At 39.9% G+C, this 19,967-nt stretch overlaps 1 protein-coding gene across 1 annotated transcript in view; it reads left to right on the top strand.

Annotated features, from left to right (window-relative positions):
- Positions 1–19,967, top strand: part of LOC134206158 (uncharacterized) — a 62,312-nt gene that overhangs the window by 32,379 nt on the left and 9,966 nt on the right. The window contains exon 3 of the mRNA XM_062681849.1: positions 2,483–3,208. Coding sequence (XP_062537833.1) covers positions 2,483–3,208 — 726 coding nt within the window. The remainder of the gene's footprint in view (positions 1–2,482; positions 3,209–19,967) is intronic.

Raw genomic sequence — 19,967 nt, 5'->3', positions numbered from 1 at the left:
CACAATACAAGCGAGCGTTTGCTTGCGAGTTGTTATTAGTTTGCATGCGATCACTTTCAGTGTAGTCAGACATGCAACTTTTTGACAGATGTCACTTTTTGCGAGCAAAATGCTCATTGCGAGTGATTTGCTTACAACCTCTGACAGAGCTTTAAGTAGAAGAAAGAGTAAAAGAAATAATAAGAAATGAGGGGCAAGGTTGTTACGGTTTATTTTCCCTTTCCTATAAGTGACAAATGTTTGAGTGGAATAATTATTGTGTATGTTCCATTCCTGAATGTTCTGTGTTTGGGCCTGGGGATAGGCAATTAAAATTATAAATTGAGGAGCTCCCAGACACATACTTTATATTGCTGGTGCCACAAATTAATTCGGGTGCCCAAATAGGATCGGAATCCTTAACGAAATCAAGCTATGAATACAGCAACCGAATTGCTGTAGACAAAAGGCAATGCGCAAATCAAATACAATTGCGTCAAATACCTCGTCATATCTCGCAATGAGCAAACACGTTGGACGTTTCTCTCGGGGCACAGAGAGATCGTCAGTTATTTTAGTTCGTTGATTGTTGTGTTTATTGTTCATTTTGTATGTTTGTATAACTTTTTATGTTATAAGGTAAAAGAAAGAGAAAATGAAAGAAAGTAAAAGTCACTTTTCTACTCTCACTTCTCCCTACTTACTTTTCACTTTTCACTTACACTACTTTCTTTTCACTACTTACTTCCCATTTCTTACTTTTTTCTTCTCACTTTTCACTTCTCGCTTCGAATTTCTCTTTCCTCATTCCTCACTTTCCACTTCTCATGTTTTACTTTTCATTTTTCATTTATTACTTCATATTTCTCACTTTCCACTTCTCACATTTCGCTTTCCACTTCTCACTTCGCACTTCAACTTCTCATTACTAACTTTTTACTACTTATAATATAAGTTTATTTTTAATTATTCGGCCAAATGGCCCGACACCGTGTATATCGTACATGTGAACCATTTCTGACAACATCGAGTAATCGAGATTAAAATTCATCGGAAAATTCCTTCGACTTAGAGAACATCGACTTATGGAGGGAACGCAGTATGTTAGATTCTAGGGACTTTGAATTTCACCGAGTAAGGGAGAATATCGAGTTACAGAACATCGTGTTGGGGAGAGTTCACTGTAGGTCATTTTCTAAATAATTGGCGGCGTGAGATCCGAATTAGTGTCAAATGACACTGATGTCATGACATTCCGTGACATTTTTCAAATCTCGCTCTCATGGCTTACACTTTGTATTTCGAACGATGATCTGTTTGACAAAGTTCTACGACCCTTTAAGCATTACATGTTAATCAAAAAATCCGAATTGTAAAAAATTTTGAAAAAAATTATCAGCAATTTATTAATAGCAATCCCATGACATGTTTTGACATTTTCCATCACTGCTCACAAATGATAATGTTGAGGTATAAAAGTTTCGTGCGACTCGTGCGCATCATAGTTTACTGTGTGTATGAATCTAAACAGCCAGGAAAAATATGTAAATTTACGTTTCTTTTGATGCACATATTTGGGACATGAAAATACACACAAAAAATAACGAACTCGCTGTAGCTTTAAATATAAATCAATTGAAAAATACACAATCGTGTAAAAATAAAACAGATTTCGTTGAAATTTAAATAAAAATAAATGTTTATTCACATAATAATTGTGGTTACATCAAATACAGTTTATTTTTACATTAGATACTGTTTTTCATGTCGTTTAGTTTTCATTATTTTCATCTCATTTTTGCCTTTCTCGTACAACAAAGTTGTACCGAAAGACTATATGATCACTTCAAAAACGAACTTTTGCATTATACGAACTTGCGGTTATATACCAAACGACTCGACGAACTGAGGTGATGTCTGTATGTGCGTATGTATGTTTGGGTATGTGTGTATGTGTACAAATTTTGTAGACACACTTTTTGGAACTTAGCATTGTCCGAATTGCATTGTCCTTATTAATTTCAGGTTACATTCGACGGGGAATCTTGTCTTATTGTTTACTATTGAAAATTGGCCAGATCGGATTATAAAAACACGCTAAAAAATACTCATTTGATTCACATGACATTGTACGTTACACAGAAACATATTTGACGAAGAAGCTTTAACAAATCGACCCCTTGAAAAAGGCCCTAAATGGACCGAAACGTCGGGAAAATATTAAAAACATAGTTTTCGATTCCCTCCAAGACTGCGAAGCCAAATATTTCTCAAATAATAATTATAATGCTGAAAACTGAAAACTATTGATATTTTCAAAATGCTAGATGGCTTAAATGAGCTTTTTTTTTACCATCTTCCTCTTGAGGAAAACCACCGCAATGCTTTTTTAAATATTTCCCCACAGATGCTCAATTTCGCCATCGAAAGCTCTTCGATGTAACTTGCGTTCAACTTCACCACCATGAATAAAGCATTTCCCACTTTCACCTTTCTCCAACAGCTCGCATCCTAACGCGCAACTTCGTGGTGCCGTTCCTGCTCGGTCTCAAGTTCAACCTGGCAACGCTACTCCCGTTGATCTTCGGCGGGCTGATTTTGCTGAGCAAGAAAGCTCTCATCTTGGGTAAAATCGCTCTGTTCGTATCGGGCCTTTTCGGATATGGCAGCCTTTTTGCGCCCGGAATCGGTTACGGGCTTGGTTACCCAGCGACGCCGTACGGTGGGCTCGGAGGATACGGGCTTCACGGCAGACCACCACCGTACCGGTACGGCGATGCGTTGAGCGATAAACCGGACTGGGAAAGCCATCATCACCATCACCACAATCGACCGCAGAGTGATGCCGTGCATCAGAGTTATGGTTATGGTGAGGGAGTGTCGTCGGTTTCGACGCAAGCGGATGATGTTGTGAGCGCTGGTTATTATAAGAAAAAGGATAAATTCTTGAACTTAGATGAGCGACTGGAGCCCCAGTCGTCGATGCTGGTGGACAAGTTCTATGATTATGAGAAACAGCAGATGATGAAAGATCGGACCTCTAGGTTATTTGAAAGGAAGTATCATGAATCGGAACAGGCGAAGGAGAAAGGTGGTGGAAGTGGAGATGGTGGAAATGGCAAGGCAGCGAAGAGCGATGGGTACACTTTTGTGACTGGTGATAATGAGGAGAGAAACGAACGGTCGTTGCCATTGTCTAGTGGGTATAGGAGCTTTGCTTGGAGTGCCAGTTGAGGTGATAACAGAATTTAAAACGATACTCAGTTTAACGGTTAAGCTAACTATTTATTTCGCATGTAATGTAAGGGATAGTTTCCCAACCTAAGAGCGTTAAAAATTTCCAAACATTATACCAAAATTAGTATTTATTTCAAGGTTTAGTATTTACACTATTAGCATTCTAGATTCGACAGTATTATTATATTATTGTAATTTTTATGAACACTCCGATTTACATGAGCAAAAAAATTAAATTGAAATATTCTGGTGGAAGTAGAAGAATGGAGTAAAATTATGCATAAGGTAAAATTCCATGTTTAGGCATTCGTCTATGTTTCAGACTTATTATAATTAATACAATAGTTCCAAAAATGATTCGATCGTTATTTTTGTTTATAAGACTTATTTATAAGCACTCACAACTAATAACTCAAAATTTGTTGTAGATCTCCAAAATGTATGGAATGAACTCCCATCTCTAAAACGCATTAAATGATCGATCCAAGGATCGTTGTATGAAATCCGAAAATCAATTACCAGTTGGATTATTCTCATAAATTAAATGTTGAATTTTATTTCAATAGCGTTATGCTATGATCCTATATCATTTAATCGAATAAGATTGCAACCCGGCAGCCTCACGAATACTCCGGAACAAGTAAAAATGGTTTAAGCCCCACTCCCGGAGGAGACCATCTACCACGTTTATGGGTTGCCCGACCTATGAGACCCTTATGAGAAGGGTTCAAGTTTTACCAAATATGGGAGGGAAACGAGTTGGCTGGCAGGGGAATGCAAGGGATTCACGACTGGGAGGAAAGACAAAGGAAAGCGTCAGTGTTCAGAATACTGATTACCGCCGACGACGTCAATAATGCCTTCGCGGCTGCTATTATCACCGGACGCTTGACCCTAAAACACTTCGAACGATCCAGTTCGAATAAAAAGCTATCCGTGGTTGTTTTCAGGGCCAACCTCCCCGGTAAATTAACCTGCTAAACTTCAAAAAACGACCCGAAAACGTGAAGAATCTTCTACTTTCACCTCATCAGAATTCCCTCCAGAGGAACCGTCCAGATACTTCCTTGCCGCAGTGTATTCGATCACAGGATTCAAAAAAAATGATTCTACTTCATTTTACAATACAAATTTATTCCTCTTCTTTATCGACACGGTAGGGCTAAATAAACGGCGGCCACACTAGCGGTTCAACTCAGGCTAGGGCAAATTATCACCAAGCGCTTGGGAAAAAGTTTACATGCATGTACTCACGGTTTGTTTGTTTGAGCTCGGCGTCCAAAGATTGGCGGTCGCCGCGATCAGTCCGCGGCCCTTTTACTCCGGTGGACTCCGAGAAACGCTACGACTGGCTCATTGGTACGTCGCCGTTGTTCGTCACGACGGGAACGCCTCCTACATTGGGGATGGTCGTCTCAAACGACACGGTATGATTTCTGCGGGCGGGCGTCTCTCTTCGGTGGCGCAGTGGTACCGTGCGCGTCTTAAACCCTGTGGTCGCCGGTTCGAATCCGGCTCTGGGAACTTTTTTTACCGTGGAATCTCGTTCACAAACGGGCCGACGATAACTTGCTTGGTCGAATTCCACCAGGTTGACCCTCAATCTGTTGTTCTCGCCCTGCCTAGGGCGCGGGAAAAATGGCGTACGCTGCCCTCTCCGGCCGGCCACGTGTACCGCCGGGAATGCCTCGAAGCTGGCGAGTGGGGTCGAAGGCGGTCGCTGACGGGGGTTGTGGTGTGACGGGCCTCACAACATTCGCTACCAATCTGTTTAAGACCATGCCATTGCATGACGATTATTTTCTACTCACATTGCACATTTATGTAACACAAGAATTACCTTTAGCTTCCAAAATCAACGCACGCACTACTCTACGTTACTTGCACACACTAGGCTCTCTAACTTGCCTGCCTAACTGTTTGAGGGAAATGGGGGAAAATCTGAATTAGTTTTTTCTAAGTCCACACCTGAACTTCAGACCATGGCGCGGGAATAAACTAGGACCGCTTTCGCCTCTTCCACAGACCAGATCGAAGTGAAAGAGTCAAGTTCAAGGATCCTCAGATCAAGGTCTCTGTTCCCTGTCGCCGGAGATTCCGCGGAAATCAACGAAATTGATTATTCGCAAAAAGTCGAAAAAAATCCCTATCCCGAGCACCGATCCATCGTTGATGATGCTAATTTAATCATCTCCGAACATTTGGAGCCTATCTTCCATCTCGTTTCCCAACCCGAATAATAATTTAAAAGAGCTGGGGTCAACGATACTTGAACCCGGGTCATTGCCCGGTCCCGCACATGGTCGTATGGTTGACGGCTTTGCCTTTTGCGCCAGATTTTAACCATGAACTCATTTATCTCGTGTCTGCAGCTAATGAACCTCGTGAATCAATGAACTTATGAACTATGCCACTACACGTACGCGCATGAACGAATTTCACAAAAATGACCCTCCACATGAGTGGTCTATATACAAGGGGTAGTTCAATTTCAAATTTGTTTTTTGTACAACTTTAAATTCAAATATTCGTGGTACTGCCACAAGATGTATTCATTTAAAGGGATAATACACCTGGCCTGGAAAAAAATGTGATATTCTGGATTTTTTAAAGGTAAATATGGATAGTGTATGGTCAAATGGAACACATATGATTATTTGGCCTGTTTTCGGCTACAAAAAATAAATGTTGGCCTACATTGCGCAACTCCACTAGGTGCAGCAGAGCACCTCCGACGTAACCTGCTGATTGAAGGACATCATAGCGGCCTTTGAAGCATGAACTAATTTAATATCGTTCCCTTAATCCATGAACTAATTCAAAATTGTCCCCTTAATCTCCGGATAAATATTCTGTCATAGTACATAAGATTTTTTAGACATGTTTCAAATAAAATATGGTCAACGTTTTTAAAATCAGGTTTTTGGTTAAGCGTCCGATATAAAAAGCAATTTTATTATTTTATTATTTTAACTTAAAGAAAAACGACTACTTATGTGCTTTCGTGCAGCTTTGTAACGGAGTGTCTCATGAACCGGCCGGGCCAAGTGCACTCCAAAAAAAAAATGATAATGTCGAATAATGAAAAAAAAAAACTTTAACTTAAACCGTCTAAGGCGAATTAAGTACTGTCCATTTAATTCCACCAGTTAATTTTCGTTATCTTTGCAGATACGTATTTCGACAACAACTGTGTGGTCGTCTTCAGTGTATTGTACTTGACTCGACTACAAGAGTACAAGACACTGAAGACGACCACACAGTTGTGGTCGAAATACGTATCTGCAAAGATAATGAAAATTAACTGGTGGAATTAAATGGACAGTACTTAATTCGTCTTAGACGGTTTAATACATTCCACTAAACGAGCTTAATATATTTTTCTGAACTTTAACTTGCAGCGTAAGGTGCACTATGGTCCAGGATCCAAATTTACGCGGAAAGATGCATTTTGCGCCGAAAATTATTTTTTTTAGAAGAAAAAGTTCGTTCCACAAAAAGCCCACATTTCGGTACCATTGGAAACTAGGGTGGTCCACTGACTAAAAAAAATATTTGTTTTTTATTTTCCGGAAATTTAGCAAAGAATGTTCTACAAAGTTGTAGCGTAGTTTATTCCAATCAACTCAGCTGAAAAAATATTTTCTGTAACTCTTAAGTTGATTTAGAGTAATTTTCCCTACTTGGATTAGGGTGTCTTTATAGCAAAGTTGTCTTCCAAAGATTTTTAGAGCATGAAAAAATGCAACTTTTGATGTAATAACATGGCTTGTATCTTTTGTCGATCAGAAGTTACAAACGTTTTTCTTTGAAAAATACGCCTTTTTCAAAAGATGATATCTCCGATTGGGGCAAACCAAAAAAAAAATGTTCATATAGCATTCGAAAGAGCAACTCATATCCTCTATTATATGAAAAAATTGGAGATATGTGTTTTTTTTCTCAAGAAATTACAAATTAACTTGGAAAGTATTTTTTTAGCAGCAAAACATGCGTCTTGACGAGCTCTAAAAGTTTTTTGAACGTGCCGTCTATGAGAACTCCTTAATTTAAAAGTTATAATCAGAAAACTGGTTTTAGGGTCACACTATTGACAGATTAATAAAAAATTAAATATATAATAAATATTTTCAATTTTTTTTTTATAATAAACTAAAACTTTATTTACCCTGTCATTACTAATTATTGATAAGAAAATTATTTTGAGCTTTTTAGTGGAATGTCTTCCCTTGTCATAAGACGAGTTTATACAATCCCATTGAATTCCACCACTTAATTGTATCTTGACAGATACGTATTTCGACCTCAACAGTAAGGCCGTCTTCAGTGTCTCGTACTTGACTCGACTAATTATTTATTTTTATTTCAAGGTTTCCAATCCATTAATTAACAATGATCAAATATAAAATAAATACTAGAAAAATAAATGTTTTGCGTTATCAGGTAATACGACATAAGAAGATTTCATGGAAATTTCGTTAGTTAAAGCACAGAGAACAGACATACAAGTCCGTTCTCAATCGTGTGTAAGGAATTTAACGGACGTTTTGAAATGCAACACAAGTGGCAATCTCGTGGAGGCGCTGGCATCGCATAGTTTCTCTCATCAAGAAGCTGTCAAAATTTTAGGCGCCACCACCCACCATGACCATAAACAACAGATCCTCCTCCTCACTCTGGTTTCAATTCCATATATCAAGCTCTATCTGGTAAAAGGGCGAATGTCGCAAGAGAGGATTCTCTTCGTCGACTTCCCCTCTTTTAAATAAAAGTGACAAGCAGAGGATTTCATCGCGGTTTATCACCTCAGAATGCAAGTTTTCATTGTTTTCTTTCGTTCTGAGGGGAAAACCGCAACGAAATCATCTGCTTGTCACTTTAATTTAAAAGAGGGGAAGTCGGCGAAGAGAATTCTCTCTTGCGACATTCGCCCTTATTCCAGATAGAGCTTGATATGATGTTTCTTTCTCACACTAACGCACGCGATTTCTCTGCCATCAAGGAGCACATGGTTTGTTTTGTGATGAGGGAAGATCCATTAATTACGTAACACCAGAACGATCATGTTATGATCCCTCCTCTCCCTAGTTACACTTTTTGTATAAGTTATGTAGAATTTTGGTACCGATTTTCACACCTCAGGCAACCCCCTCACTCCTCTAAGCGTTATGTAATTTATGGATGTTCCCTGAGATGTTTCGTTGGTGAACAGCAGCTACCACCTCTGCCTGCTACCACCCCTGCTCTGCCTGTATTTTCAATTCTTTTGAATCTTTACCATTCTATCCTTTATCCACAGTCATCGTCACAGCCAGCAGCGAAGCACTAAAATGAAAAGGCCATAATTTGTGCTCAAGTATATTTATGATTTTTCTATCATTCATGTCCCTTTTAGTATTTAAATTCGAGTTATATATAGAAATCTAACTAGCTTTTCCGGTAGTGAATAATTGTCTCTCTTCGGCATATATTTATTCACCAATATGGGAAGTGGCTATAGCAGAAACTCTACTTGGTAATACAATCAAATTGCTTGAAGGTACGAAAATACGTTTTGCTGAATTTGTTTTTTAACCTTATTGGTTCCATAGTGCATGAAAAATAAACATCAACAGTTAGCATGTGCTGGAATAGGCGGCAAGCTTGGTATCATTTTGGCGCGCAATGTTTGTTTGGTGGAATGTGACAGCTAGTACGCAGAACGTCATGAAAGACACCTAGCGCCACCAAACGACGTATTGCCACAGTCAGTTTTCTAACGTACTTTGATTTACACAGCTTTTTGAGTAAAATTTGTTCTAGCCTGGATGTCTGTTATCTGTGGTTAAAAATACTCTGTACTTCCTTATACTTTTGTTCATTGATTCCCCTGCTTCCTCAGAAAATATTCCAATTGGAAGTAAAGAATGCTTTATTAGGGCAGTTCCATGCACACTGCACAGGCAACTTATGAACGGTTGGTAAAAGTGCATACCAACCTATAAATTATTGTAAAGAACTCTTGTTTCTTCTGCATAAATCTGATATGCAGTTAGGTTGTCATGAAGGTGTCAGGCCATTAGGCGGAAGGCCATTAGGCCGAAGGCCATTTGGCCGAAGGTCATTAGGCCGAATGGCCATTAGGCCGAACGGTCATTAGGCCGAATGGCCATTAGGCCGAATTAGCAAAAAGAAGAAAAAAGTTAAAAATGGGAAGTTCTTTCTTCCTTCTCCTTTCTTGCATCTTCCTTCTTATATATGTCTTTCTTCCTTCTTCTTCCTTCCTCCTTTCTTCTTCCTCTTTCTCCATCCCTCATCCTTCTTCCTTCTTCCTTTTTCCTTCTTCTGTATTCTTCTTTCTTCCTTCTTCCTTTTTTATTTTCCCTACTTCCTGACTCCTTCTTCCTTTTTCCTTCTTCTTTCTTCCCTCTTTCTGCCGTCTTCCGTTTACCTTCTTTCTTCTTTCTTCCTTCTTTCTTCTTCCCTCTTCCTTCTCTCTTCTTCCATCTTTCTTCTTCATTCTTCCTTCTTTTCTTCTTCCTCCTTCCTTCTTCCTTTTCCCTTCTTCCTTTTTCCTTCTTCCTTCTTCTTCTTTACTTCTTCCTTATTTCTCCCGTCTTCCTTATTTCTTCTTCCTTCTTCTTTCTTCTTCCCTCTTACTTCTCTCTTCTTCCTTCTTACTTCTTCCTTTCTCCATCTTTTCTTTTTCCTTCTCCTTTCTTCTTTCTTCCTTTTGCCTTCTTTCTTCTTCCTTTTTCCTTCTTTCCTCTTCTTTCTTCCTTCTTAATTCTTTCTTCTTCATTTTTTCTTCTTCCTTCTTCCATTTTCTAGCTTCCTTATTCCCTTTTCCTTCATCTTTCTTCCTTCTTTCTTCTTCCTTGTTCCTTCTACCTTCTTCTTTCCTCCTTCTTCCTTCTTCCTACTTCCTTATTCCTTCTTTATTCTTCCTCTTTATTCTTCTTTCTTCCTTTTTCCTTCTTTCTTCTTCCTTTTTACTTGTTTTTTCTTCCGTCTTTTTTCTTCCCTTTTCCTTCTTCCTCTTCCCTTATTTTTTTTCTTCCTTCTTTCTTCTTTCTTCTTCCCCCTTCCTTTTTCCTTCTTCTTTCTTCCGTCTTTCTTCTTCCCTCTTCCTTCTACTTTCTTTCTTCTTCTTTCCTCTTTCTGCTTTCTTCCTCCTTCCTTCTTCCATTTCTTTTTTCCCTTCTCCCTTTTTTCTTCTTCCTTCTTCTTTCTCCTCCTTTCTCTTTTTTTCTTCTTCCGTTCTACTTCTTCCTCACTTCGCACTACTCAATTCTCACTCCCCAGTTCTCATTCGGCTTAATGGCCATTCGGCCTAATGACCGTTCGGCCTAATGACCATTCGGCCTAATGACCGTTCGGCCTAACGACCATTCGGCCTAATGGCTTAAGGCCTAATGACCTTCGGCCTAATGACCCAGCATCGTCATGAACGTGATAAAGTTTTTAAAAAATAACTTAAAGTGTGATTCACATTCACATTTATTCGTATTCGTTATACACATGATGTTTTACAAATTTTAATTATCTACACTTGGACGTGTTATCCCTATCGTATGCCGCACTGAACTAACTGCCCTGACTGAAGCTACCTCGTTACCTGGCTATGGCCACCTAACTGGAAACTGCTGCTTCAGCGGAATTCCTGGTTCGTCAATTGGGTCCCGGCTATTGCAACCATGATGGCCGGATGTTTACTGCAACGTCAGCGTACCTGTGGCTAACCTTTAGTTGGTTACCAAATAGCTGACGTCTCCACTTGCTGGATGCAACGGTGACTTTATGGTAGCGCGTACTTTGCTGACGTCTGTGCGTACGCGATAGAGGCTGTTAGGATGCGTACATAACTATGCATCAATTTTGATATCTTCTGATGATCAAACTTAAAAAAAAAACTTAAAAATCTTGTCCAACCCTGTAGTATTGGCTACAATTTCTCTTTTTTGAAAAAATAACGTTTCGCTACATTTCCTGTATTTGAGTTTCCTCCTCCGGGACGAGGATCCCTTATCCGCAAACCTAACTGCTCTTTTAGAACCGAGCGAATGGCATACTCACGCGCCTTAACTTCTTCGTTTGTCTTGCACACTTTCCAGGTCGAAATCTTCATGGTCAAGCGATAGGCGATTTTCAAAAGCATTTTCATCGTACGAATATATGCGTGTAGTGGCGGGACTAAGCCTCCGCCTCTTTCCAGATCGATGACAAATGTAGCATTTTTGGGAATGTGTTTTTGTAAAATCATTTATTACTTTGGTTTCAACCATATGGTAAAGCACATTTTGGTTGTTACCGATAATTTGCCAAATTTTAGTAGGAACCAATTTTTCAATTTCTGTTCGTATCTCCGATATGACTCGATTGGTTAGTTGTGCACTTTCTTTTTCGGATATTATTGCTTTTGGGCGGCACATACAGATCATCGAATGATAATCGTTGTTCCAAATGGTTTGCCTGATACCACTTGAATTGGCATACAAGCGCAATGGAATTGACACCGCAAAAATATTTGAATCGTTTTACTCGTGTAGTTCATTATTATTCTCATTTTCATCGAAAAAAAACTTGATGATATCTATTTAAAGAAATATGAACTTTTTTCTTGAAATTTAGTTACGATTTTTTTCTCATTCGTCGTGGAAACATTATTGCTGACAATTCAAATTCCATCATAACTATATTAAAACCATCTCCTCGTCACGCGATTCGGTGTCAAACTTCATAATTTTAATTAAACGCTCAACAGTGTGGTTTATTAGTTCTATTAATAGCTATTAGTACGCTTGCCTGAGACGGTTCTATGGAAATGCCTGTTGTAATTTATTAATTATTATTTTTCTGATTACCCGACCAGTTAGTCATAACAAAATTTTATCACAGTTATATCAATATGTGTTACAAATAACAAAACTTGCAATAATTTTGTTATAAATTCTCTGTCAAAAATGGAGGAAAGAAAATATTTATGATCTTCGTAACATCATGATAACATAATGTGTTATGTTTATTTTAATCGGAAAAAAATGCCTACATTTTCGGTATATAGGAATTGGAAAGAAAACGAAGGTACCACCTTCAGTATAATTTGAACCTACTTCCAAAGTTGAACCAGCTGGACAAAGTTAATTGCCTACATTATGGATAATCATAATCTTTTCAGTAACATAATTTGTTATAGTACAAGCTATTTTCACCAGTTTTGATGTAACACATCCAGTTATATTTTTGTTCAAATAATAACATATTTAGTAATATTTTTGTTAAAACTAAAAGAGATTTTGTTACAATTTTTAACTACTACTGGTACATGTTTTATAACAACCGCTGTTATAAAGAACTGCTGAAATTGTTGCGGCATATAAACCCGAGTTCAGCTGATTGAGCTGCTACTTCAGAACAGCTTCCAGACGCAAAGGTATTTGCCAGATCCGATTCAGGATTTTTTTTTAAATACGCAGCAGCGAACCCCAGTTCTTCGGTTGTGAAACACTTTTTTATAGCCTGAACCGGCAACCTTAAGCGAATGGTTTTAATGGTCGCTTCGTTACAGCTCGTGATTTGATCGTCTGAGCGTTCGAGAACATTTGCCCCACCGCGTTGAAAAGCAAAGTTTTTCGATTTTCATCCGTTTCTCCATATTTATGATATTTATTCCAGGAAATTTTTCAATAAAACTTCAACAGCCTGTGTAACACTATTTCCATTGTACTAAAACTCAACAATTTCTCTTCTGGACATTTTATTTTATCGACATATGATTAAACCGTCGAACTTGAAACTCCGGTTGCTGCAAAAAAAAAACTTATTTCAAACATCCCATAATGCTCACATAGGCTTGCTTTGTTTCATTTCTTGCCTTCATCAGCTTAACTAGTCTTGTTCTCGAAACAAAAGCTAGGGAAATATTTCAGCATTTCAATAAATTTTTTGAAATTTCGCTGTTTCAATGGTCTTTCCGAGTCATCTATGTTCAGCTCAGAAAAAATAGTCGGGGCATCGAGCTCGTAAACTCGACCAGGTTTGTAGTCACTGATCACTTTGGAAAGAACCCATGTTGAGCGGTAGAGATGTAATTTTTGCATTTTTTCGAAGAGAGTATTGTTTACGATAATTTCGAAAACTTTCGAGCAGGCGCCTAATGATGTTATTTCTTTGTAGTTCGCAATGACCCATAAAAAAAGGATCTGTTTCCTTTTTTACGGGTCGGAGATATGATTGACGTTTTTCACGCTGTGGGAAAGATCGCCTTCTGTATCGAATGGTTACATAACTCCATCAACGGTACAAGAAGAGTACCTATAGAGTTGAGTACCATGCCTGTAGTACGCAACCTTCAGATTTCAAAAAATTCAAACTCGAACTTCAAGTCTCAACGCGGTCAAATGGAGTATCTTGGAGAGCTTTGTCTACTCGAGGTGGGAGAAGTGCCGCGTTCGCGTGAAATGACCGGAACAGCAGCTGAGGTGGAAATAGTACCGCGGGAGACTTATGAAAACCGGAGAAGAATTACACTTGTTCACACTGGTAAAAGGGTTTCGGAGTTTGCTGGCAACACGTACGATGGTTGGAGATGAAAGAGGCCGACAGTCGCCGGCTCATTTTATTCAAGCGGTATCGGTTTCATACCGCTAGCTATAAAACATTTTATAGTATAGTACACGGAAATAATTAAGAAATGTTAAGGTACATATCAGTTCTTCCTCCTTTTAAAGATTTTCGATAGTCTATCAGTCTTGAGGAGAAAGGAAAACTTTTAATCTAATTTTATATACAAATTCCGATTGATAAATTCACACAATCAATAATATTTAAATTCACTTGAAAAATTATTTTGTCGCGTCCTTTTCGAACCCCGTGGCAAGCCATCGAGCGCCAAATTCATGTCGCATTTTCTCTTTCGATTCGGCTTCATCGACGACTCCGAGCTCCGAAATTCGCACTCCGAGGTGGAATGGCTCATGGCTCTGCTCCTCGTCCTCAATCGTCCCTCGTGGTGGTGATGGATCGTAATTATCGACATTCTGATCGACACACACCACCATTGTTCGACGTCTCCGTACGTCCGCAGCTTTAACTATATTTACTTGGTTGCGATGTGCTGTTGTTGTTATTCCGCTTCCAATCGTAATCTGCAATATATTTTTACACAGTCGTCTTAGAAAATGCGCTTTAATCCATTTAGCCTGATGATGCGGGTTACTGTTTTTGTACCATAAGGTATCACCCGCCATCAGACTATCAAAAGGATCTTCAGTAACTTCTTTATTGAGGTTACCGTCAGATCTAGTATTTATGATATCATCACTGTGATTACTGTTATTTTTATGTTTCTTTGGATCAATCACATCAATTAACAATTTTAGAGTATAACTTAAAACTTTCTCGGAAGGAAAATAAAATAACCATCCATTGTCATATTGTTTCTAAAATCTATTAAGAATAGACTTATAAGATCCAGTTCTACGTTCAAATATTCAGGGTCAATTAGAAACTTTTTTTATACATCTTTAACAGTCCGAACTAGTCTCTCCGCCAGGCGATTACTAGCAGGATTATATGGAGGAAAGTTTAGGACCCGTACTCCTTGCCTCTTACAATACTATAACTAGGGGTGGGTGTACCAATTGTCGCCATACATAAGAACAACTATTTTTTTTAAAATAAGTAAAAGGCATGTGGGTGGACTTTATATATCAAGCGAAAGGTTTTACTTCCTGCTCCTTAGAACAGCTGTGAAAACCACAATAAAATTTGTTATAATTATCAAAATTGATTAATCCATAATAGGAACGCATGCACCAGTTGTGGCACTATTCTTAATTTTGGTTCCTTATTTGGCAAATCCCATTGTTTTCTTATGGGACTGGCCAAATAGGGACCACTAGTGCGACAACTGGTGCAAAGGACTTCAAAAATAAAGCAAAATCAATTTTGCTTTGCTTGTTTTGGGGAAAATCAAAGGTTTTGTCGTATCATATGAATATGCTTTATCGATATGAACTTGGTTTGCGGTGATTTGATTGGCCATTTGACATATAAAGCACTAGTGCGACAACTGGTGCTATAACCACAACTGGTACATCTAGCCTACCTGTTAACATGTCGTTCCATTTTTCATCCACTCAACTTCCACCTATTTTGAAAAGCTATCAACGATCGAAAAGAAAATGATAAAAGTAGCAAAAATCTATGTGTACTCTACCGAAGGGTCTTGTGGAAGGAATCCATTTTGTGTCTATCTTCTGCTTTGGGATTGGCTAAAATATTCATGACTTGTTTTTCAGTTCGTTTGGGCCAATCATGGAGCAAGAAACTCATATTTTTTTGTAGGAATCCATCAGTTTTTGTATGCTTGGCAATAATAATAAAATCGGGGATCGTAGTAACCATTCGCGAAGGTGGACGTCAAAAATTTTCGTCCACACGAATTTTCTCCAGCGCTTCTTGCTTATTTCGGCTGGTTGTGGCCCGGGATCTTAGTGCGGGTCATTTTTACGGTGCTACGCGTTTCCGGCGATTCGGAAACGGTTCGCGTGAAAAAAAGTGATTTTCTTAGCTTTCGGTTAGCTTTTCGGATGCGTGTATGTGATTTGGTGGCCGTGGAAAAGTGAAATTTCAACCTTGTAGCGGCAACAGAGAAACGGTCCAACGTCTAGTTACGCTTACACCAGCTACGATGAAGACGGAATTTCATGGGGACTCGGTGATTTCGAATGGAAGGTAACCCGGTAGCAGACGGTCTTCTTCCAAGAAAACAATGGAGAAGGGAAACCACTTTGCAACTTTAAATAGTTTCAGCTGTGCTTTGGAGCCTAGGTAAGTAGGTTAGGAACAAGATTTTATGAAGCGCTCGGCGGTATATCAACAGGTTAGTGGAAAACCTTAAAATATAAGTACAAAGAAACAATAACCATTTATTCCACTGTTTTTTACGGAGTGGGCCAAAGTTGTTCCATTTAGTTTTCTCGCTTAATTGTGGCTTTATTGATACATTTTCCGACCTCAACGATTGGACCTTATTTAGTGGCTCGTACTTATGCTTGAGCCAAGAATGAAGCACTGAGAAGGTTCTCTTATTGTTGAGGTCGAAATATGTGTATGTTGATTTGCAATCGGGTGGAGTATTCACCGTCCGTTTAACTAAATTCTGCCCTCGAAATGATAAAGTTTCTGTTGATCTTTTTGTCACTAAAAGGGTGCGTATTACCAATTATACAACAGCTGCCCTTGCGAGAAAGCTGTCCCATAACCAGCTAATAACTGTGGCATATGAGTCAATTCCCTGTATCCATCGAATCCTACTTTAGCAATATTTCACATATTTTCTCTCTACCCTACTATGTGTATCGAAATTGAACAACAGTCGATCGCGTTTGAATCACAAACATGTGCTTCTGCCTGTCGTATTGAGGCGGGTTTGCTTCTGCTACGACAATAGAGGCTTGTTTGCAGCCTTTTGATCATTTATTCATCCACTTAGAATTCATTTGTTGATCAAAATCATTATCATATCAGGGGGGAGGGGGAATTTAATTTCTTTTTGCTCTTTTTTCGTTTCAGAGAGCGAGCAAAGGCGCTTAAACCTAGGCTATTAGCCAGGGCAAGGCTAATACCTTCGCCCCATCCGAGGAAAATCATCGGCAAGGATAATGGAGTGACATAAATTTCTTAGCAAAGTCACTCCCAACGTATTTCCACAAATTTTCTATCATTTGCTTATAATGATACTCCTAAACCACATACCCTACCCACCATCCAATTCCTTGACATCTATGAGGGCGTCGGTGAGTCGCTGGCCTCTCGTTAAGTAGATGTCATATCATCCTTTCCTTCCCTTTCCTAGTAACGGAGAAGATGGGCGTGGCCGGCAATGATAGCTTTCATGTTTTATCATTTTGGACCCCCAATTGGATTTCCATTGAATCCCAAATGGAAATCCATAAGCAATTGGGGTAAGAAAGGTAAAGAATATACATGACAACTATCAGTATGCAATCTACGAAATACTCCGTTACAACGCAACGCAACGCAACGCAACGCTTGGCAATAATAATAAAATCAACTGGGCAAACTTTGTTAAAATTAATGCTTTTGATGTAATCTAAATCAAGCTCAAATCGCGAACAAAAATCAGCATTACTCCTTTTTGCAGACGGCCTGTACTGGATATCGAACTCATATATCGACAACTCAAGTATATAACGCTGAAGCCTTGTCACAAGTATCGCATTTTTACCTTCTTTTCCGAATATTCCAAATAGTGGTTTATGGTCGGTAAATACCGTAAACTTTTGACCATACAGATACTTATGAAACTTTTTAATTGTGCATACTAGTGAAGAATCGGATATTTCTTCTGAGCAGAATTTAGTGAAAAAGACGAGAAACAAATGGGTTTCTCTACTCCGTCAAAAGAATGCGCAATAACTCCGCCCAGACCATAGCCAGATGCATCGAAGACTACAACAATTGTTCTTTTGGGATCATAAAATTCAAGAAAATTAGTTTCAAGAAGTAAGTTCTTTGAGTTTTTAAAAGCCTTGTCGCAATAATCATTCCATGAAAATTTAGCATCCTTCTTCAACAAGTTATACAAGCAATATAACTTGGAAGACAAATCGGAAATTAATCTGTTATAATAGTTGACTAAACCCAAAAATGACTTCAACTCAGTCACATTTTTAGGCGTTTTAGCATTTTTAATTGTATCTATCTTACTAGCCCACGGCGACAAACCTTTTTCGCTAATAATATGTCCCAAGCATTTCAAACTGTTTACAAAAAATTAGCATTTGTCCCAATTAACCTTTATATTGGCTTTCAACAAGATAATAGAAGATAATACGACTAGATACAATCGGCAACGACCTAGGCGACGAATAAAGGATCACGATTGGAAACTTGGAACATGGAACTGCAAGTCGCTAGGCTTCGCAGGTTGCGACAGGATAATCTACGATGAATTACACCTTCTACCAAAGCTGTGGCACCACCAACGAGCTGGGAACCGGCTTCATAGTGATGGGAAAGATGCGCCAACGCGTGATTGGGTGGCAGCCAATCAACGCAAGGATGTGCAAGCTGAGGATAAAAGGCCGTTTCTTCAGCTATAGCATCATCAACGTACACTGCCCACACGAAGAGAGATCCGACGACGAGAAAGAAGCGTTCTATGCGCAGCTGGAGCAGACATACGATGGATGCCCACTGCGGGACGTCAAAATCGTCATCGATGACATGAACGCTCAGGTAGGAAGGGAGGAAATGTATAGACCGGTTATCGGACCGGATAGTCTGCATACCGTATCGAACGACAACGGCCAACGATGCATAAACTTTGCAGCCTCCCGCGGAATGGTAGTCCGAAGCACTTTCTTCCCCCGCAAGAATATCCACAAGGCCACATGGAAATCATCTAATCAAGTAACGGAAAACCAAATCGACCACGTTCTAATCGACGGTAAATTCTTCTCCGACATCACGAACGTACGCACTTACCGCAGTGCGAATATTGAATCCGACCACTACCTCGTTGCAGTATGTCTGCGCTAAAAACTCTCGACGGTGATCAACACGCGTCGGAGTCGTCCGCCGCGGCTAAACATTGGGCGGCTACAAGACGCTAGAGTAGCCCAAGACTACGCGCAGCAGCTGGAAGTGGCACTCCCAACGGAAGAGCAGCTAGGCGCAGCATCTCTTGAAGATGGCTGGAGAGATATTCGATCCGCCATTGGAAGCACCGCAACCGCTGCACTAGGCACGGTGGCTCCGGATCAGAGAAACGACTGGTATGACGGCGAATGTGAGCAGTTAGTTGAGGAGAAGAATGCAGCATGGGCGAGGTTGCTGCAACACCGCACGAGGGCGAACGAGGCACGATACAAACGGGAGCGGAACAGACAAAACTCGATTTTCCGGAGAAAAAAGCGCCAGCAGGAAGATCGAGACCGTGAAGAGACGGATCAACTGTACCGCGCTAATAACGCACGAAAGTTCTATGAGAAGTTTAACCGTTCACGTAAGGGCCACGTGCCACAGCCCGATATGTGCAAGGACATAAACGGGAACCTTCTTACAAACGAGCGTGAGGTGATCCAAAGGTGGCGGCAGCACTACGAAGAGCACCTGAATGGCGATATGGCAGACAACGGTGGCGGTATGGTGATGGACCTGGGAGAACGCGCGCAGGACATAATTCTACCGGATCCGGATCTCCAGGAAATCCAGGAGGAGATTGGCCTGGCTCAAAAACAACAAAGCCCCTGGGGTTGACCAACTACCAGGAGAGCTATTTAAACACGGTGGTGAGGCACTGGCTAGAGCGCTGCACTGGGTCATTACCAAGATTTGGGAAGAGGAAGTTTTGCCGCAGGAGTGGATGGAAGGTGTCGTGTGTCCCATCTACAAAAAGGGCGATAAGCTGGATTGTAGCAACTACCGCGCAATCACATTGCTGAACGCCGCCTACAAGGTACTCTCCCAAATTTTATGCCGTCGACTAGCACCAACTGCAAGGGAGTTCGTGGGGCAGTACCAGGCGGGTTTTATGGGCGAACGCTCCACCACGGACCAGGTGTTCGCCATTCGCCAAGTACTGCAGAAATGCCTCGAATACAACGTGCCCACACATCATCTATTCATCGACTTCAAAGCCGCATATGATACAATCGATCGGGACCAGCTATGGCAGCTAATGCACGAACACGGTTTTCCGGATAAACTGACACGGTTGATCAAAGCGACGATGGATCGGG

This window comes from Armigeres subalbatus, chromosome 1 (genome assembly GCF_024139115.2).
Source record: "Armigeres subalbatus isolate Guangzhou_Male chromosome 1, GZ_Asu_2, whole genome shotgun sequence".
In the NCBI taxonomy this organism is placed as follows: Eukaryota; Metazoa; Arthropoda; class Insecta; order Diptera; family Culicidae; genus Armigeres; species Armigeres subalbatus.
The sequence above is the reverse complement of the archived record's forward strand: the minus strand, read 5'-3'. Positions and strand labels throughout refer to the sequence as shown.